The sequence below is a fragment of the Podarcis raffonei genome, chromosome 5 (assembly GCF_027172205.1).
Source record: "Podarcis raffonei isolate rPodRaf1 chromosome 5, rPodRaf1.pri, whole genome shotgun sequence".
In the NCBI taxonomy this organism is placed as follows: Eukaryota; Metazoa; Chordata; class Lepidosauria; order Squamata; family Lacertidae; genus Podarcis; species Podarcis raffonei.
In genome coordinates, this window is record NC_070606.1 from 93,137,659 (window position 1) to 93,158,815 (window position 21,157).

Sequence of the window (21,157 nt, forward strand, 5' to 3'; positions counted from 1 at the left end):
ACTCGTGACTGCTGCGTCCCACATTGTTTTTGCTGCATTAGCAGCACCAAAGTGACTTCCCTGGGGCACAAGCCTGAGCAGTGTGTCTTTGGTTGCCCAGACAGCAATACCCCACCCTGCCTCTCTGATGTGGCCCAAAAGAAAGGAAAGCAATATATCTGGCACCAGTTTGGCTGCAGGAATAGCCAGAAGGAGGCGTACAAGATCCTATCTGACCATCTTAGAGATTCCTTAAATGAACTGACTCCTGTGCCAGAAGTGAGACAGTGTTGGAGAAAACTGCCTGAAGCGGCAGAGCGCAGGAAAGGAAGGTGGGAGAGGTTCAGTTCCCCTCATCCATGCACCCTTTTCGGGTTAAAATTAGACCCCACTATCCCCTGCTTTAAAGGTGAATGCAGCAGATAGCAAACCAAGGGAACTGCTCTTATCACGCCTAATTTAGCCCTGAAATTTATTTTGTGCACACTGCAAGATTGATCAGGGTAAAGACAGAATTAAAAAGGTACTTTCAGAAGAATATGAAAATAAACATGATGACTTAAATAAAGTGCTCAGATGTTATTTTTAGAGGTCACGAGTCTTTGATCAAATTCAGCTGCTATGACAAAGGACAGAACAAAATATTCTATCAAAGATACATGCATCTTGACATCTCCTTTTCTTTTGATGCAATGGGAAGGTTGCCCTAGATTAAGGCATATGGCCTTGACACCCTACTAGTGTCAGGTGACAAAGAAAGGAATCACCTTGCTAAATTCAATTGAATTCAATTCAATTGAACAGACCCTTGAACTGGGGTATTGTATAGAGGGCTTGTTGCTGTTTTTTGTATCTTTATTTTTAGTTCTTATTATGATTTAATGCGGAAATCGTTGACTTGATTGTGCACTTTCTGATGTGTTTTATTGATTGTTTATGACATTTTTTGTTATGTTTGTAATTATGTACAGTGGTGCCCCGCAAGACGAATGCCTCGCAAGACGAAAAACTCGCTAGACGAAAGGGTTTTCCATTTTTTGAGTCGTTCCGCAGGACGAATTTCCCTATGGGCTTGCTTCGCAAGACAAAACGTCTTGCGAGTTCTTGCGAGTTTGTTTCCTTTTTCTTAAAGCCGCTAAGCCGCTAATAGCCGCTAAGCCGCTAATAGCCGCTAAGCCGTTAATAGCCGCTAAGCCGCTAATAGCCGCTAAGCCGTTAATAGCCGCTAAGCCGCTAATAGCCGTGCTTCGCAAGACGAAAAAACCGCAAGACGAAGAGACTCGCGGAATGGATTAATTTCGTCTTGCGAGGCACCACTGTAATTTTTTCATGTTGTAAGCCACCTTGAGCATAGTTTTAAGTATGGTAAGGTAGCATACAAATAAAATGATGATATATGTATGTATATCTTGCATAAATTTAATAAAGTTGCATTTAAAGAGCTAAAATCATTTCCAATTGTAGGATATTTTTGATGAAATGTGACATTTAAGAGTTATCGAGCAGTTTTCAATATCTTCCAACCAAATTTAAAGTGTGTATGTGTCAGCGCTGCCCAAGGTCCCAGCTCACACAAGACCAACGCTGCTTCTTGCTCAAGTTAAAAAGTCTTTATTGAAGTCCAGTCTCATTTCCAGACGCGCAGCGCGCAACGCTACATCTATCCATCAGACCGTAGAAGTCCCATCTGAATCTCCTCCCCCCTGACACCAGCTTAAGATTCTAGCCTTACTCCACCTCTTCCTCTGTTCCTTCTTTCTCTGGGTCCTTCTGCTAGTCGGAGTCTCAGCCCTCCGAGATTCTTCTGACGCTGATTCTCCCGACTCCTCCCCCCCTCTCTTTCGGGCTTTAGGACCTGGCTCCCAATCCGGGTTTTCTGCTGTCCCGCGCTCCTCCACATTTGAACTTGGCGCGCGCGCGCAGCCTCCCACTTTCCTTCTGACCGTTACACTTGTGTCACTGCTCCCCCTTTCGGGGAGGCTAGCTGGACCTGGCCTTCCCTCCGTCTCCCCACTCCCCGATGGAGGAGAAGCTGGTCCTGACTCACGTGACTCTTCCCCCCCACTGTGCTCTGGCGGGGGAACTGGCCCTACTCCTCCGCTACTCCTTTGGGACTCCCCTCTGGTTCCTTGTTTATGGATCGTCCCTCCTGGGATTCGCCTCGCCCTTACCATAGGCGCCCCCTTCTGGGAATCTTCTGATTCGCTGGAGAAGCTCATGGAATCTCTCAGTCCACTGTCATATTCCCCTACGCTCCCCTCTGATTCCTCTCCTCCGCTCTCTATTTGCTCTCTCCCCTGCTCTTCTGCTCCTGAGCCTCTGACATCCATCCCCCCCTCGAAGCCCCCCCTCCCCCCTCCCCCTCTTCGGGTGTGGGTTCCAGGTGCTCCAGCGCTGGGGGTGTGAGTGCTGGCTTCCGTTCTCTCCCCCTGGTGTGCAACCGGCCAGCGGGATCAGGCCCCCCCACGATGGGTTCGTCGACGTCGACTTCCTCTGCTTCCATTTCTCTGCTGTCGTGCTCAAAACCAAGATCCTCCCCCCACACGTCCATGTCCACCTCTCCACCCGGTCCCTCGGGTGAGGCTGTGTGCAAGGGCCCCCTCAGCAGTTCCCTGCTCCACCCCACTTCTGGTTGAGTGTCCCACCAATAGGAGCGGTCCGTGGCAAACCCCGAGAGCGACCCCTCCGGGGAGCTCATCCCCTGCGTCGGCTCCTCATCTGAGGAGAAACCCTGGAACGTGCTGGCTGACAGTGTGGGTGTGAAAAGCCAGTCGTCGAAATACTCCGCCGGCATGGGTCTGTGTGGGAAGATCGAATGGAACTCGTCTTTGAGGTAGTGCTCCTCCACGGCGTAGCACGGCACCCACTCGTTGGCGCTGGCCGGAGTACCCTCCCTGGCGAGGAGATATTCAACTCCCTCTTCCCCCCATCTGGAGTCCAAAATCTGCGTGACCTCGTTGAGTGGCGTCGCCCTCTGCGGTCCCTCCCCTGTTGGCGATGGGCTACGTGGGGCTGGTGCGGTCCCTGGCGCCTGAAACCTGTGGGGTGCCTTGTAAGGCGTGAGCACTGACCTGTGAAAGACTGGGTGCATTCTGGAGCCCTCCGGGAGTGTCAACCGGTAGGCCACTGGAATGATTTGTGCCGCGACCTGGTAAGGTCCCAGCTGCTTGTGTCCTAGCTTCCTCTTAGCTAGCGTTCTGGCCGGCACTGCCTGAGCTGCTAACCAGACCCAGTCCCCTACCTGTATGTCTTCCCCAACCCTCCTGTGCCTGTCTGCCTGCATCTTGTAGGCGTGTTTCGCGAGTTCCAAGTGCCTTCGGAGTTGCTCATGGACCTCCTGTAAGTCTGCGGCTAAGTGCTCTGCCCCCCGTGGCTCCCCCTCTGCCTCGGTCTCCAACCCCGGGAAGGTTCTGGGGTGGCGCCCATTGTTGGCGAAGAACGGTGTCACCCCTGTAGACCCGTGCTTCGTGTTGTTGTAGGCAAACTCGGCTAGCGGTAGGTAGTCCACCCAGCTCGAGGGCTGTTGATTGGCGTAGCATCGCAGGTACTGCTGCATGATGGCGTTGACCCTCTCCGCTTGTCCGTTGGTCTGCGGGTGTCGTGCCGACGCTAAGTTGATCTTGACATTCAGGATGCCCAGCAGCTTCTGCCAGAAGTTCGAGATGAATTGGCGGCCCCGGTCGGACAGGATGGACCGCGGCAGGCCGTGAGCTTTGAAAACGTGGTCTATGAACAGCTTGGCGGTCTGTTCCGCTGTGGCCACCTTCGCGCACGGAATGAAATGCGCCATCTTGGTGAAGAGGTCTACGACCACGAGTACCGCTGTTTTGCCGCGCGAACTGGGCAGATCTGTAACAAAGTCCAGGGCCACTTTCTCCCATGGTTCGAGCGGCGTCTGCAGCGGTTCCAGCAGACCCGCCGGCTTCCTGTGTACTGGCTTGGCCCTTTGGCAGGTGTCACACCTGGAAACGTAATCCGCAACTTCTCCCCGCACCTTGGGCCACCAAAAGTCCCTGGTGACTAATTCCGCCGTCTTGTCCTTGCCGAAGTGCCCAGCGCTGGGCGCGTCGTGCAGCTGCTGCAAGACTCTCGCGCGAAGGTCGTCTCCCGGTACGTAGAGAGCCCCTTTGCGGAGGAGTAGTCCGTCGCGTATCTGGAACTCGTCGTCCCTCGCTGTGCCGTTTCGCACCTCCTCCATCTTGGTTTGCGCAAACGAATCTGCCTGTAGCGCGCGACGGACTGCGTCCAGGTCCACTGCGGCTGAAGCGCACGCCCACACCTCTGGTGCGAAAATGTGTTTGGCCGCTGCCGGTGCCGCTTCCTCGAGATACTGCGGCTTCCTGGATAGCGCATCCGCCATGACGTTGCTGTCTCCCGGGATGTATTCTATCCGGAAATCGAAATCTGCAAAGAACTCCGCCCAGCGGATGTGTCTCTGGTTCAGGAACTTCGCCGTGCGCCAGTACTCCAGGTTCTTGTGGTCCGTGCGAACCTGCACTGTGTGTCTGGCTCCGACGAGGAAGTGCCGCCACGCCTTGAAAGCTGCATGAATGGCCAGCAACTCCCTGTCCCAGATGGTGTAGTTCTGCTCCGACGTGCTGAGCTTCCTGGAGTAGAATGCGCACGGTCTCCAGTCCCCTTGAGGATCTTGCTGCAACAGGACCGCCCCCACCGCTCTGTCCGAGGCGCCCGTTTCAACCCTCATCGGTTTGCTGGGGTTTACGTGTAGCAGTTGTTCTTCGGACGCGAAGAGACGCTTGAGCCTCCGAAAGGACTGCTCCGCCTGGTCCGTCCAGGTGAACTCCTTCTTCTTGGAGCTGAGGGTGTCCGTGATGGCCGCCGTCTCCTTCGCGAACCCCTTGATGAACTTGCGATAAAAGTTGGCGAAACCGACGAATTTCTGGACCTCCTTCCGGTTGCGCGGGCTCTTCCAGTCCAACACTGAGCGGACCTTGGCGCTGTCCATGGCAAGTCCCTTGTCGGACAGCTTGTAGCCCAGGAAATCCACCTCTGTCGTGTCGAACTGGCACTTCTCCAGTTTGGCGTAAAGTCTGTGCTCCCGTAGTCTCTGCAGGACCTCCTTGACGTCCTCCTCGTGCGCCTCCTGCGAGTCCGAAAAGATCAGGATATCATCTAAGAAGCAGACGCACTTCTTGTAGAGGAGTCCCGCTAGCACGTGGTGCATGAAAGCTTGGAAACAATGGGAGCCATTTTGGAGACCAAACGGCATGACTCTGTATTCATAGGTTCCTAAAGGCGTAAACATGGCTGTCTTCCACTCGTCGCCCTCCCGCATGCGTATAAGGTTGTAGGCCCCTCGTAGATCCAACTTGGTGAAGATCCGTCCCTTCCTCACCGTCGCGAGCAGGTCGTCAATTTTGGGCATGGGGAATGCTGTGGGCTTTGTCCTGGAATTGATGATTCTATAATCCACTATGAGCCTCCGTTCGGGCGTGTCTCTCTTCTTCACGAAAAACACGGGACTGCCCCCCACTGCTTTGGATTCCCGGATGAATCCCCGCTTCAAATTGCGATCTATGAACTCCCTGAGTTCTTGCATTTCGTCTTCAGACATAGAGTACAGTTTCCCAGTCGGCAGCGTCGCCCCTGGCAGGAGGTCAATCTTGCAGTCGTAGGGTCTGTGGGGAGGCAGCTTGTCTGCTTCCTTCTCGCAGAAGACTTCCAAAAAGGCCTTGTACTTGTTGGGCACCGCTTGCACCATGCCTAGGTGTAGCTGCGGTGCATCCTCTTGCCCCTCCTCTTCCTGGCATGTCTGGATGCAATGCGCTGCGCAGTAGGAAGAGCAGAAGGTCAATTGCCGCTGGTACCACGCTAATGCCGGGCTGTGCCTATCCAGCCAACTCATGCCCAACACTATGGGCGTGTCCGACAGGTGGGTGACGTTGAAACTGATGACTTCATGGTGGTTCCCAATTTGCATCACCAGAGGCGGTGTCTGCTGTACCACCTCTCCTCCCAGTATCTTCCTGCCATCTACCGTGACAACATTTAGGGGCGTCGTGGCTGGCAGGAGTGCTATGCGATGCTGCTTGACGAAGTCCAACCCTACAAAGTCTGCGTTGCTACCAGAGTCAATGGTAATAGGGACCTCCAGGGTGAGCCCATCGGGCAGCTGGAGCGATGCAGTGAGTTGCACCACTGGTTTGGGTGGGAGGGGGTCTGTGGGCTGCAAAATCTCTGGGGACTGCTTCACTGACTCGCCTGGTTGAGCCCCAGTGCCTCCATCTCCAACCAGGCGTCGCCGTTTCCCTGCTGCTCTACTCCCTGCTGAATTGCTCCTTTAACAGTTGCTGAGGCTGCAGTGTGCTTCTGGAGCCTCTGGGGACACTCTTTGGCCATGTGCAGTGCACTGTCGCAGATGTAACACTTCCTGCTCCCTCTAGGAGCCTTCGCCTTGACTGCTCCTGGTGTTTGGGCTCTGCTTGCTGTCTGAGCCCTTGCACCTCCGATTTCCATTGGCTCCTCCCCCCTCATCAAAGCAGGCGTGGACTGAGCGCGCTCTGCCTCTCTGGGTAGGAAGGGAGTCATTCTAACTGGCGTGTTTGCTCTCCGCCCCTCCTCCTTGCTCCACGGGCGTTCTTCCAGGCGCACCCCAATTGCGAGCGCCCTTTGCACTACTTCTGCTGTATTTTGGGGTCTCTCCCCCCTCGCCAGCTCATCTTTTACGGCTCCATTCAGCCCCTCCCAGAATAGATCCCTGACAGCAGCTGAGTCTTTCTGCCAGCCCAGCACATTTACTAACCCAAAAAAGCGGGAATGATACTGGCGCACCGTTGCTTTTCCTTGCCTCAATCCATGCATTTCCCTTCTAGCGACATCCACATCCACCATTGATTTAAAGCAAGCGTCCATGGCTTCAATAAAAGCGCTTGAATCTTTGAGGGCGGGGTCATTTTCGCGTAACAAGGTTCGCAGCCACGACTTAGCTTCCCCATGCAGATGAGTGATTATGAAACCCACTTTCTCCTCCTCATCTCTAAAATCTTTCCGAAGCAAATTGATCGCGAAAACTACTTCTGCTCTGAAGTTAGGGTACTGCTGCAGGTTCCCGTCAAAATGGGTCACAAGGCTCGCTCCCCTTTTCCCGAGGCCAACTCCCTCCGGCTTGGCTCCCAGCTGCCCCTCCTTTCCCCATTTGTCCCACCTGGCTTGCAGATCCTGGCAGAGCGCAGCTGTGTCTTCTTCTTTTTTCTTAGACGCAGCCAATTCTGCGTAGAGCGTTGACACCGCTTCCTGCAATTGCTTGACTCTTTCCTCTGTAGTCATCTTTGCCTATCTTCGTGAGCTTGCAGAGATTTTTTTGAGATGGGACTTACTGTCAGCGCTGCCCAAGGTCCCAGCTCACACAAGACCAACGCTGCTTCTTGCTCAAGTTAAAAAGTCTTTATTGAAGTCCAGTCTCATTTCCAGACGCGCAGCGCGCAACGCTACATCTATCCATCAGACCGTAGAAGTCCCATCTGAATCTCCTCCCCCCTGACACCAGCTTAAGATTCTAGCCTTACTCCACCTCTTCCTCTGTTCCTTCTTTCTCTGGGTCCTTCTGCTAGTCGGAGTCTCAGCCCTCCGAGATTCTTCTGACGCTGATTCTCCCGACTCCTCCCCCCCTCTCTTTCGGGCTTTAGGACCTGGCTCCCAATCCGGGTTTTCTGCTGTCCCGCGCTCCTCCACATTTGAACTTGGCGCGCGCGCGCAGCCTCCCACTTTCCTTCTGACCGTTACACTTGTGTGACTGCTCCCCCTTTCGGGGAGGCTAGCTGGACCTGGCCTTCCCTCCGTCTCCCCACTCCCCGATGGAGGAGAAGCTGGTCCTGACTCACGTGACTCTTCCCCCCCACTGTGCTCTGGCGGGGGAACTGGCCCTACTCCTCCGCTACTCCTTTGGGACTCCCCTCTGGTTCCTTGTTTATGGATCGTCCCTCCTGGGATTCGCCTCGCCCTTACCATAGGCGCCCCCTCCTGGGAATCTTCTGATTCGCTGGAGAAGCTCATGGAATCTCTCGGTCCACTGTCATATTCCCCTACGCTCCCCTCTGATTCCTCTCCTCCGCTCTCTATTTGCTCTCTCCCCTGCTCTTCTGCTCCTGAGCCTCTGACAGTATGGAAATTGTATTTTTGGTATAAGCATAGTATTTTTAACAATAACATAATAATCATCTGCAGATGACTTTTTGAAAATGTTGGCTATGGCCCCAATTAAAGAGACATATGTTTCTTAGAGAAGGAAAGCAAAAACTGGATTTTATTTTAGACAAATTGTCTGACTTTTCTCAGCCCAGTAAAGATGACCCAAGTTTGTTACTATTTGTTTCATAACCTGCTACAACTCACTTACCTACCACTTTCTTTAATAAAAATGAGGAGTGTGGGGACCCAGAACCAGTCCTTACCATTTACAAAACTGTTTACATATTTACATTTTTAGACATCAGAGACAGAAGAACCAAACAGGTGTAACTTACAGTCCGATGATGTATCCACTGACTGTGTCCATATTCCAAGGTTCCCCCTAGCTCCCGGGTAAGCTGACTTTTGTCGATGTAACCATGTAGGTCGGAAACCGAATTTAACATGATGATCTGCACCAACAAAACAAAGACCATTAGCAGCACCGTGCATTAACCCCAGTTTTGTGGCATCCCTTTATTTTCTGTCAATTTAGCATTATGTTATTAAACTTTGTGGGCAGATCTTTGAAGCTCTGATACACATGCGAAACTCCTCAATTCAACTGATGGAGCTGTGTGTATGCATCTGAATATACATAGGGTAAGCAGCTGCCTGGGTGATTTTCTATTGACCACACGCCTGACATCCCTCATGTCATGTTGCTCATCCTCTTCATTCTTCCTCCTCCACCTTTACTCCTACTTCTTCTTTTGCTATCCAACCATGCCTTGCAACAATGGCCAAATCTGGCAAACGTTAAAATATTTGGTCCAGAATCAAACCTGAGCAAGCATATCGGTGTGACGTTAACATATGAGAGTGCTGGAGGTGAAATAGTTAAACAAGTTACCCAATCAGAACCTGGGGGGGTGGAGTCAGAGGGACTATAAAACCAGCTCTGGGAGAGGTGAAGGGAGGAGTTCGTTGGGAGTTGGGAGGTTGGTTGGAGTGGGAGTGAATTGGGATAGAGTCTGTGGGTAGGTTGAGTTAGTGTAGCGAAATAGGCTGAGTCAGGAACAGTTAGGGGCTAGGAAGACAAGTAAATATCTGAGAGGTGGTTTAGTGGGTGACAGCAGGTAGTGGAAGTTATAGGTCTGGATAGGCAGACCTATAATTGAATGTAATTGACTGATACCGTTTATGAAACCACACACTTGTTAAACTGCAATAAATAAACAGAAGTTTATGTTCCAATTTAACCCTGACTGGACTCAGTATTGTACCAGGTAGGGGCTGGGTGGTGGCAGCGAGAAATAAAGTGGTGGCACACGGATCAATAGACGGTGAAACGTCCGGGGACCCTGTGTGATCGCCACAATCGGAAATGAATGAATTGCGTTCTTTGCATAATTTACCTGGAGTGAAGGAAAACTGTGTTTCTCACATTTCTCACCCCTGTTCTAAGTTACTCAGAGAGGCATCCATGGAAGCTACTTCACTTTGCTATCACAACAACCTGTGAGTTGGTTAGGTTGAAAAATAGGAGGAAAAACTAGACATGACAGAGGAGATAACAGCACCTCCTACAATCCAGAATTATACTGCCTCATTCTGTCACTTCATTCTGCACCTGGGTTCTTTGCAGCCCTCTCCACAGTGCAACTGAGGAACAAACAACCAAACCCTTTGCTTCGTGATCAAAGCAAAAGCGTCGCAGGAGCCTGTCTCTGCTCCCTGGATGATGTCGCTCTCGAAGCTGCAACTTCCAGGGGGAAGAGGAGGAGAGAAAGGGATCCTGCTGACAGTTAAGAAAGAGAAGATGCGGAACACAGCAAGGAAGAGAAGTGCTTACCGGTACCTTCATTTTAAAGTCATCGCGATACAGTTTGATGCCAATGTCAGCGATTGCCCTTTGGATGAAACGGGACGGCCGCAGGACGAAGACCAACTGCAGGTTCCCTGGAAATGCGCCCTGGAAGAGGCATGGAAGTGTGAGGCAGTGAAGAGGATAGAAACTGCCGAGGAGGAGGAGGAGGACATGAATGGGGGACAAGATCCATCTGAAGCCATTGTGCTTTGGAAGGTCTGTGAGCTCTCTGGGTAATCTCTTTATAGAATCCCTTTGGAAACCCAGGCAAAATCACAACCCCGTATGAAATTATTTTATTAGTTGAATTCTGGGAGGAGGAGCCCTAGTGTTATGCAGTTCTCAGCATGATCAACCCCCAGGCCAACTCTCACTCTCCAGACCACCCCTCGAGGAATTGCTTCCTGTACTGCTCTGTGTGTGCAAGACGCAAAAAGATGGAGTAGCACAGGGAGGAAAAGAGCCATGCAATCTTGCAATGCTGTAAGCTCAGTGGCAGAGCAACTGCAGGCTGAGACCCTCCCTGCCCACAGACTGTCTCGCCAGAGTGGTGCATGCTCTAGTTATCTCTCGCTTGGACTACTGCAATGCGCTCTACGTGGGGCTACCTTTGAAGGTGACCCGGAAACTACAACTAATCCAGAATGCAGCAGCTACACTGGTGACTGGGAGCAGCCGCTGAGACCACATAACACCGGTCTTGGAATACCTACATTGGCTCCCAGTACGTTTCCAAGCACAATTCAAAGTGTTGGTGCTGACCTTTAAATGGCCTCGGTCCAATATACCTGAAGGAGCATCTCCACCCCCATCGTTCTGTCCGGACTCTGAGGTCCAGTGCCGAGGGCCTTCTGGCGGTTCCCTCGCAAGAAGCCAAGTTACAGGGAACCAGGCAGAGGGCCTTCTCGGTAGTGGCACCCGCCCTGTGGAACGCCCTCCCACCAGATGTCAAAGAGGAAAACAACTACCAGACTTTTAGAAGACATCTGAAGGCAGCCCTGTTTAGGGAAGCTTTTAATGTTTAATAGACTATTGTATTTTAATATTTTGTTGGAAGCCGCCTAGAGTGGCTGGGGAAACCCAGCCAGATGGGAAGAGTATAAATATATTATTATTATTATTATTATTATTATTATTATTATTATTATTATTTGCATGAATAATGTCCCAGGTTCAATCCTCAGTGACTCTCCAAGTAGGAAAGCAGTGGTGTAGCATGATTTGCTGGCACCTGAGAGGCAGAACGTGGAAGTTGAATGGAGCCTGCCATGTTAGCCCAGCTCTTGCCACAGATGCTGCAACAGGGATGCCATCCCTGAGCTGCTTTGCAAGGCTGATGCGAGCCTTGCGAAGCGGCACAGGGCTGGCAGGGTGGCATGAGCAGTCCCCCCCCCCCAGGAAAATGCCCCAAGGGCCACCGTGCTGGTAGCCTCCCCCGCACGCTATGCCCCTGTAGGAAAGACTCTCTGCCTGATACCTAGGAGAGTCACTGCCAGTTAGTGTGTAGACAATACTAAACTAGAAGTACCAATGGTACTTCCTATTTTTTCTTCTGGCTCCACCCACCGCTGGCCCCCATTGGAAAAACTTACCCACTCCCGATTTAATTATTGGTTTATATATGTATTAATTACAGCATTGTTTCATGTACAGTGGTACCTCTGGATACGAACAGGATCCGTTCCGGAGCCCCGTTCGGATCTAGAAGCAAACGTAACCAGCGATGGCACGTCAGCGCACGTGCGTATCGCTTTTCGCCGCTTCTGCGCATGCGCGTGACGTCATTTTGAGCGTCTGCGCATGCGCAAGCGGCAAAACACAGAAGTAACGCGCTCCGTTACTTCCGGGTTGCCACGGAGCGCAACTCGAACGCACTCATCCCGAAGCACATTCAACCCGAGGTATGACTGTACTAATTAATTTAAATATTCATATCTCACTTTTTTGCTCTGTCTTTAATTATGTATATAAATATATTTATATGTTGCTATTCATTAAAAAAAATCAGAGTGGTTTGTATCACTAGTACACAGAACCATAAGCATTATGCATAGAACCATCTTTCCATATGGCGTTCTGGATGCACATTTTTAGCTGAATTTTAAGAGGGCTCTTGCCTGCCCAGCCACTGCATTTGTACCAAATCAGATGTCCAGAAGAGGACAGCTTGCATCAGAATATAAAATCCAGAAAACCATCCAGAAAAACTATCAAAGCAAATTTGTCAATGGTGAGACCAAAGATATAAGGTGCTGAGGCACCACCATGGCTCCCTACCCCTTATCCCATCCTTCTGTCAGTGATTGAGGCTGCTTCCACACTCACTGGGCATTTCCTTTAGAGCGTTTTTAATAGGACTCCCTCGTTTTTAATAGGACATCTCCCTCTCATGTTTCCTCTGTTCAGCTTCCACTTAGTTTGCTTTTCTGTAGCTCAGATGGAACCCCATGGAATGGAATAGCCGTACCATTTCCCCAGGTATAGATGGTCACCAGACTGCTATTCTGGCTGGTAGGAGGTTCCAGCCACTTTCCAGATTGGGTTATAGCTCTCATAGACTGCATCTCCTCATATGAACTGACCCAGAGCTTGTGATCATCATCTGAGGCCCTTCTTTGTGCTCCATGGGAGGATGGAAACAGAAGAATGGACCTTTTCAGTGGTGGCCCCTCATTTGTGGAATGCTCTTCCCAGGGAGGCTCGCCTGGCACCCTCTAGTTTTACACACCAGGAAAAAGCTTCCTTTTTATCTGTCTTTTGGTCCTTAGTTTGAAGGTTTTTTTTAAAGCATTTGTGGCCTCTTTTGGTGGCGCGGGATCTGCTAGAGCCCTCTTTTATTTGTGTAGATGTGCTTGCTTGTTTTTTACATTTTTATTTATTGCATTTATTGTAATAGGCTTTAGTATTTCTACTGTGTTATGTAAGTCAATTTGAGCGACATTTATGAGTAAAACAATTAAGAAATTTGAATAGCGGCAAATATAAATAATAATAGTCCAATATACGGAGGTCGCCATATTGGCTCACGCTGCTTTATAAGACCATCTAAAAAGTACTTCTGTAGCTTCATCATATTCTGTCCAAACCGTTTCCCTACGAGTCGCAGGTATGGTTGCCAACTGTATTTCTGCCTCTGCTCTTGTACCATTCATGCTTGAAGTCTGGTTTGCACATGCAGCAGAATGCAATGGAAAATGAGGCAGCTAGAGTCCCATGGACAATGTAACATGGGAGGCCAACATTATGCCTACCCATGGCACTCTTTGCTTTTACTTTAATAAAGCTGTACAAGGAGAAGGGGACGACAGAGGACAAGATGGTTGGACAGTGTTCTTGAAGCTACCAGCATGAGTTTGACCAAACTGCGGGAGGCAGTGGAAGACAGGAGTGCCTGGCGTGCTCTGGTCCACAGGGTCACGAAGAGTCGGACATGACTAAATGACTAAACAACAAAAAAGCTGTAGCGAGCTCCAAATTTGTATTGGGCCAGAACCTAAGACAGGGTGTGCCCCTATCCCCACAGGACACATACAGGATAGTTCAATAGCTGTGCTATCATAATGATTAAGGCCTTAAATGAGAATTTTAGGTTATATGTTAGTGACTAAGTTTTAATTTATATATTTTTTAACTGTTGCTATATCTGCATTGTCCCAGTTATACCTAATTGCAAATTCAAATGTATCCCTATCATGTTTTATGACTTCCTTGATATTGTATGTGGGCTGGAACTGGTCTGTGACCGAAATAATAAAATTCAATTTGATAGTTCAATTGGTTAGAGCTTGGTTACTGCTTGGTGCTGATAATGCCAAGGCTGCAGCTTCAATCCTCCTAAGTGACGGCTGCATATTCCTCAGGGTCCCTTTCCATTCCCATTCTATGACATTTTCCCTATTGAAATTGCCCTTCCCAATCTGCTTTTCCCATCTGCGATTCTCGATTAGGAAAATGACGTGAGGAGGGGCAAGAACTCCACGTCTCCTCTGTCACTCCTCATTTATCACTACTTTTGTTATGTTGCAGTTGTATATTCCTTCCATGCTGTGAACCCCCTTGAGCATGGTTTGAACTGTTGAAAGGCGGCACACAAATAGAATTGTGTATGTATATATGCAGCTAGCTCAGGGATCCCCAAACTCGGCCCTCCAGGTGTTTCGGGACTACAATTCCCATCATCCCTGACCACTAGTCCTGTTAGCTAGGGATGATGGGAGTTGTATTCCCAAAACATCTGGAGGGCCGAGTTTGGGGATGCCTGAGCTAGACCTCCTGTGTTGTGCAAAACCTGATTATTGTTGCTCTTTGCAGTCTGCTCTGCGAGCCTTTTTTCAGCTGAAAAGCAAGGTTCGAAACCCTTCAAATAAGCTCATAAACCAGTGTTTTCATCTCATTTATTCTCTAGGTACTGGTGCAAGTGTGAGGGATGGTGGGGGGAGAGAGAGCAGAAGCCGAGAGAGAGAGAGAGAGAGAGAGAGAGAGAGAGAGAGAGAGAGAGAGAGTAGCTTGCATAAGCCCCTGCTCCACCGCCATCTCAAATCACCTAAGCTAGGGCTTGACCCAGGAGGCTCCCTCGCCTGACCCCCTGGACCACTACACTTACTCGGCCTCTTAATGAGATTAGGACTGTAAAGCAGCTTGCATGCAGCAGAACGCTATAGAAATAGCTATGCCCTTTTCTCTTCCCGGGGCTGGAACGATCTCATTCTCATTCAGCAGGAATGATGCGCCTGTCCTAACTTGGCACCCTCCGCTGCTTCTCAGCATGCAAGGTTGGCAGAAATCTGTAGGGCAGCGAAGGAGATGCAGTCGCACGAGCAACCAAGGGAGCGCAGCCTAGGTAAACAGCAAACAACTGGGTAGCAGTTGCAATCTGCGGGAGGCAAAACAGCAATGAAAAGAAAGGATTCCAGGCACTTACTGCTATTCGTGTGAGGGACGCCTTTACTGCGCTCCATTTGTCCCGCCGTCTGTCTATGATGATGATGAACCCGATGCTGGCAGCCTCCAGACTGCAAAATATCCAGAGCAGGTATATGGGGTTACACAGGGCCAGCGCCGTTCCAAGCAATGGTATTGCAGCAAAAGCTCCGTGGCACGCTCTGAGCTCATGATTAACAAGCAGGTTAGGTAGGCAGCAGCGGCAGCAGCGTGAGCAAACCAGACCCGGAGCTGTGTCTGCAGGAAGAGGCAAGCGACTTCCCCTCCTCCTTCCTTCCTTCTTTCCTTTCCCCCCTTTCCCCTCTTCCGCCCCAGCATCAGGTTAGCCGCTTGCACAATACATGAATATTTCAACCGATTGCTCGGGCTGCTTTGCTGCAGATTCCCCAACCAGCAGCGCTGTGAACGATTCGCCATCACCTACACGCTTCTGGCTGGTGGGGAGGAAAAACCCTGGAAATGTTTCAGATAATCCTCACCCCCAGCTTCTCCTCTCTCTGGGGGGAGAGATGTGAAGCCATGCCCCCCCCAATTCCTCATTGCCTACCAGGTGCATCTGCCATGCCTGCGAAGCTGCCAGCTACCTATGGAGGGGCGGTATAACATTTGAAAAAGATGTACACATGTGAAATCTGCCACATGTAGGACCAAACTGCAGGTCGTTTCCTGGGGTTCTTTCTCTGTAAAACAGATTGTACTACTCACAGGCCTACGTACACCGGATTTTGTGCCCCGATCAAACATTGTGCTCACATGCTGAAATCCGTAAGAGCTGCCCAGTGAGCAGGGCAGAAAGCTATGGCATTGCTCGGTGGCCCCAGGGGAGGGCAATCTTTAATTGGGGGAAAAACCCACCTACTTGGAGTTAATTTAGCAACTGGAGGCATTTTCCCTGAACTAAAGACGAGCCCCAACAGAAACACTGGAGAAGATTGGTACATCTGAATGATAAAGGCACCAGCTGGGGTGGAAGCAGAATTCTACCCATCTCTCTTTGTTCCTAGCCCTACATCTCCTTCCCTAGCCATGCACATTAGAACACCCCCCTCCCATTTGGGGTTATGCCTCTTCTTTAAAGTATATATAGCTATCTGATCAATGTCACTGTTGTGCATGCTTCAAAGCCACAGTGCAGTGAATGTCACAATATCCTGTGGGCCTATTGGGTTCTTTTTGATATTTATACTGTAAACTACCCTAAGATGGTGACTTGTACACCCCCTTCCTGCAGCCAAACTGGTGCCAAACCTATTGCTCTGCTTTCCTTTGGACCACATCAGTGAGGCCGAGATGGGGGTCTTGTTGTCTGGGCAGCCCAGGACTGCCAATGGCTTGTTCTCCGGGAAGTCATTTAGAGTGGAGAAGCAAAGGGGAGGGAAAGGGATGCCTAACAAAATTCCCTGCTCTCATGTTTCTCTTCTTCAGACCCCAGCAGCTTTTCCCCACCATAGCGCTCAAAACAAAATCAAACGTGTGAGCATTTAACCCTGCAGCAGAAAAAAAATAAATCTTTTGATGGGATTATTTGGAGCAAGAAAAGCTATGGGCAGGGAAATAATTCCCCCACCCCTCACTCGCCTTCTTCTTGACTCTTAGGCAGTGGCGTAGCATTGTTTGCTGGTGCCCAGGGCACGCTAGGCAGGTCACAGAGGGTGAATAAAGCCTGCCTTGCCAGCCCAGTCCTTGCCGCCGCTGCCACCGAAGTGATACCCCACCCTACTGGAGACAAGCAGGGCCATGCTGCGCCACCTGTCAGGCAAATCCCCCCAACGCCTGCAGAGAGAACTACCCTTTGCCTCCCTCTGCCCAAACCGGGCATCCAATTGGATTCAAATTGGATAAAATCCTGTTCGTTGATGATCTCAGGAACCATCATGCAAAATTTGGTTATAATATCTTAAAGAAGTGTCCAAATGAATAGTGAAGAGACAAACTACTTTCCAGAATAAATAGTAGATCCTATTAAATATGGTGGCCCAGGAATTCCCTTCTGTGGTGATGTCATGATGACATCCAACCATCCTTTTTTTGGTACTGAGCTATGCAGTGGTGGAGCTTCATGCTCCGGCACTGGGGCGGAGAGCAGGCGGGGGCATGGCTGGCGCGCGTCCTGGGGGCGTGTCACGTGTCCCAGGGGTGTGTCATGCCACCCGCAGGGGTGTGGCACATGTCCTGGGGGCATGGCGCCCAGCACGCATGTGGTGGAGCCGCGATGGCACCCCACTGGGATCGTGGTGCTGGGGGCGGTGCGCTCCCTCCGTCCCCCTCTTCTTCCGCCAGTGGAGCTATGTGGCACAGAGGAAATGTACAATTGTAACCAGCGGTGCTGTGTCAATACATTTTGCTGTCTGAGGCAAAGGACAAGATCCCCAGCCGCCCTACAAAAGCCAACCAGACCAGCAGTTGAATCTTACATTACCCTCTACCGTATCTAGAGGAATCAGACTTTTTTAGGAGGCACAGGGCAGGCCCCTACACACAGCTTTGTCCTCCAAAACCAATCCAGCAGCTGCCGCCTGAGGCAGCCACCTCCCTCTGTCTAATGGTAGGGCCGGCCTGTGGGCAATCTGCCAACCACAATGGAAATGGAAGCAGTGCAAGCTACTAAAAATGTGGTCAACACATTAAAACCTCTCAGGCATTGTTCACTATATAGAAACTATTAGCAGAATTTCACACAAAACTGAACCACACACTCCTGTTACATCAGGATACCGGTATTTAAAAAATCAAATCCAAGAGTTAGTGATGTATCCATACAGCTGTCAACATACATATATATAAAATCACAATCTTATGGCAGAACTGCACCTTACTCATGACACAGAGCTGTCACTGAAAAGAGTATCCTATGTCGAATTTTCTGTCCTATCTCAGCTGCTTTCAGATGGGTGCTTATTATGGTATGGGTGCTTCTCACGCATGGAAGTTTCTTCTAGCATCCACATGACATTGTTTATATCAACATGCCAGCCCATATTATTTCCTGGTTTAATCCAATTTACGCTTTCTGGGAGAAATCCAACTCATTAAGAAAAAGCCCTGCTGCCACTGACCTGTCTGTGACATCTCAACGACTCTTTTCCAAATTAAGCCCCTGCCATAAAGCCCCCTTACTCACCTGGGCTCAAACTGAGTTTTCCTGCCATTGCCAGCAGCAGCCCATGATGTTTGGGGAAACTTTTAATCATTTTTTTAGCTTCCAAATGTGGATTTAAATATGATATTATGAATGGTTGTTTCTGTTGCACCTATTTATTTACTGTTCTTCTGAGATGCTTTGAGCATAATTTGGAAAAGTACACCAAGAACTCAGGCCAGTGTAAGTTTCAATACTGGGAGTGGTCCCTACTCACAAATCAATAGTCAGTGCTTTTTTCTTGGTGTATTTAATAACAAGAGCTACAACTTATTTAATTTGGAAAAGTGGCATATGAAAAGCTAATAATGATGATGATGGAGGGAAGGAAAGACCAAAGTAATGGTTTGTTTGTTTCATTTATTTCCCGCCTTTTCCTCCAAAGAGCTTGAGGTGGTGCACGTGGCTCTTCCCCATCTCATTTAATCACTGCATCAACCCTGTGACATAGGTGAGGCTAAGAGGCAGGGACTCTCCTAAGGTCACCCAGTGAGCTTCATGGCTGTGTCAGGATTTGAACCCTGGTCTCCCAGGTCCTAGTCCCACACTCTAACCGCTACACTATACCAGCTCTCAAAAGCTGGGATAGCTCAGTTGGTAGAGCATGAGACTTACATTCAGGGTTGTGGGTTTGAGCCCCATGTGGGGTGAAAGATTCTTGCATGTCAGGGGGCTGGACTAGAAGACCCTCGTGGTCCCTTCCAACTCTATGATTCTATGAGGTGATTCTACACATTTGCCAGGGATAACTCAACATGGAGACACATTTTTTGGTGACAGCCTCGCGTCTTGCATGCATTAACACGCAGCTACACTTACAGGGCAAATTAAATTGCACAACACACCAAAGCTCCACAGCAGGTAAAGTTGCATAAACCGTTAACGTAGCTCCAAAGTGTGTTATCAAATACGTAAACACAGAAATTGCAAAGGCGGCTCCCACATTCACCAGCAACAAACTCAGCCTCTTCCGAATTTTGATTTTATAAACGCTATAGGCAAAGCTCATCAACAATACTTCTTCTTGAAATGAAGCTCACTGGGTGGTTATCTTCCTCAATTGCACTGCCAAATATGTATATGGGGATATATTTATACACAAATGCCATATTCAATCTGACATTTGTTCAATTACACAATTCTCCTCTCACAAAAGATATAGGCAGACTTCACCCCAATAGTTGTTGGTTTTTTTACTCATTATAAACCAAGCTCCCAAAAGGAGAATCACATATGAAAATTACTTTTATTTCATTTATTTAGAATTATATTTATACAGTGGTGCCCCGCAAGACGAAAATAATCCGTTCTGCGGGTGCCTTCGTCTTGCAGGTATTTTCGTCTTGCGGAGCACCGCTTATCAGCTGATCAGCTGATAAGCGGTATTTGACAGATAAGCGGCTTAGCGGCTTTTAGCGGATTAGCAGATAAGCGGCAATTTACAGATAAGCAGCTTAGCGCCTTTCAGAAAAGGCAAAAAAAAAGGGAGACCACGGAAAAAAATTCGTTTTGCGAGACAGCCCCATAGAAAAATTCGTCTTGCGAAGCGGAAAAAATATCGGAAAGCCCTTTCGTCTTGCGCATTTTTCGTTTAGCGGGGCATTCGTCTAGCGGGGTACCACTGTACCCCACTTTTCCTCCAAGGAGCTCATGTTCAGGGGGCATACGTTTTTATCCTCACAACAGCCCTGTGAGGTAGGCTAGGCTGAGAGGCAGTGCCTGGCCCAAGGCCACCCAGTGAGCATCGTGGGGATGTGAACCCTGGTCTCCCAGTTCCTAGGCCAGCACCCTAGGCCAGGGGTAGGCAACCTAAGGCCTGTGGGCCAGATGCGGCCCAATCACCTTCTCAATCTGGCCCATGGATGGTCCAGGAATCAGCATGCTTTTACATGAGGAGAATGTGTCCCTTTATTTAAAATGCACCTCGGGGTTATTTGTGGGGCATAGGAATTTGTTCATTTTTTTTCTTCAACATATAGTCTGGCCTACCACATGGTCTGAGGGACAGTGGACCAGCCCACGGCTGAAAAAGGTTGCTGACCCCTGCCCTAGGCTGTGTGGGTTTTGGGTGTCAGAGGGGAAATACGCCAAAATGGGAGGTGCGGTGAAGGTGTTCATTTGGGCTTGCCCTGGAGAAAGCGGTGAGCTAATTTGGGCCCACAAGCCATCAAGGAGACTGGCGCCAGACTTACCTGGGGATGCTAGTCAAATACGTCACGACGTTCAGAAAATCTTCATCAGGGATCTCGCTGAAACCTGCGTACTCCGGGAAGGTGATGATGGGTGCACCATCTTTCCCTCTTCCTCCTGCAAGAGAGCGTGGACCTCAGTGGGCTAAATACAGATCACAGCGGTCAGTTCTCCCCTGCCAACAGCGTTTCATCAAATTGGTGTCATTCACAAAACGAAAACAACATACATCAACTTTTCCCACTAGCCAAGAACTCTTCTGATTATTATTTGTGAATTGACTGCAGTGCCCTGGAAATTTGCTCCTGGCGTGAATTATCCTGCCTGAGGAACGTATAATCTACCGGTAAGTGCTTACAGGGAAGCAGATGAGGGCAAGCGTGGTAAGAGACCGATGAAAGCAAATGCAGTCAAGTGCACTCCTAAGGTTCTGTTTCAGCTGGGAACAGGGATCATGACCGTATACACACCTCACCGTTGGAACAACTTTTATTTCTGTCAAGGGCCACATTCCCTTAGAAATAATCTACCAGGAGCCAGATAATGGCAGTGGGCAAGGCTGGAGCCAAAAAAATTCTTAGCACCCCTCTCTCTCCCCCACCCTCTCTCCTAATCCCTTTTCTATCTCTTTCTGTACCCCTTCCCTGCCCCCGCTCCCAGCCACCTGTACGAAATGAATCCCCATGAAATCACCCCCCCCCACCTTACATGGAAACTCATTTAACTGAACCTTGACAGCCCATTCCTATTCTTCAGCAAAAGCCATTTTTGGAGGGGGACAATTTGGAGTAGAGGATTTTTTGGGGGGGAGGGGGGAGTATTAAGCCCCGCCTGCTACTTCTCCACTCCAAAATGTCTCATTTCTAAAGCAATTTTTATAAGGGGCGGGGTAACAACTATCAGGTTTCTGT

The 21,157-nt window shown here is 49.7% G+C and overlaps 1 protein-coding gene across 12 annotated transcripts in view; it reads right to left on the minus strand.

The window, feature by feature from the left end:
• The window catches only part of MCF2L2 (MCF.2 cell line derived transforming sequence-like 2), a 228,299-nt gene that overhangs the window by 158,536 nt on the left and 48,606 nt on the right, over positions 1-21,157 (minus strand). For 11 of the 12 annotated variants that reach the window (XR_008330737.1, XM_053390647.1, XM_053390645.1 and 8 more), the window contains exons 3-6: positions 20,249-20,363; positions 14,898-14,988; positions 9,962-10,081; positions 8,463-8,579 (exon numbers count right to left, since the gene is read on the minus strand). Coding sequence is in view for 11 of the 12 variants with exons in the window: in XM_053390647.1 (XP_053246622.1) it covers positions 8,463-8,579; positions 9,962-10,081; positions 14,898-14,988; positions 20,249-20,363 (443 nt within the window). In the remaining variant the exon portion in view is untranslated. The remainder of the gene's footprint in view (positions 1-8,462; positions 8,580-9,961; positions 10,082-14,897; positions 14,989-20,248; positions 20,364-21,157) is intronic. The other variant, XM_053390639.1, reaches the window with a different exon arrangement.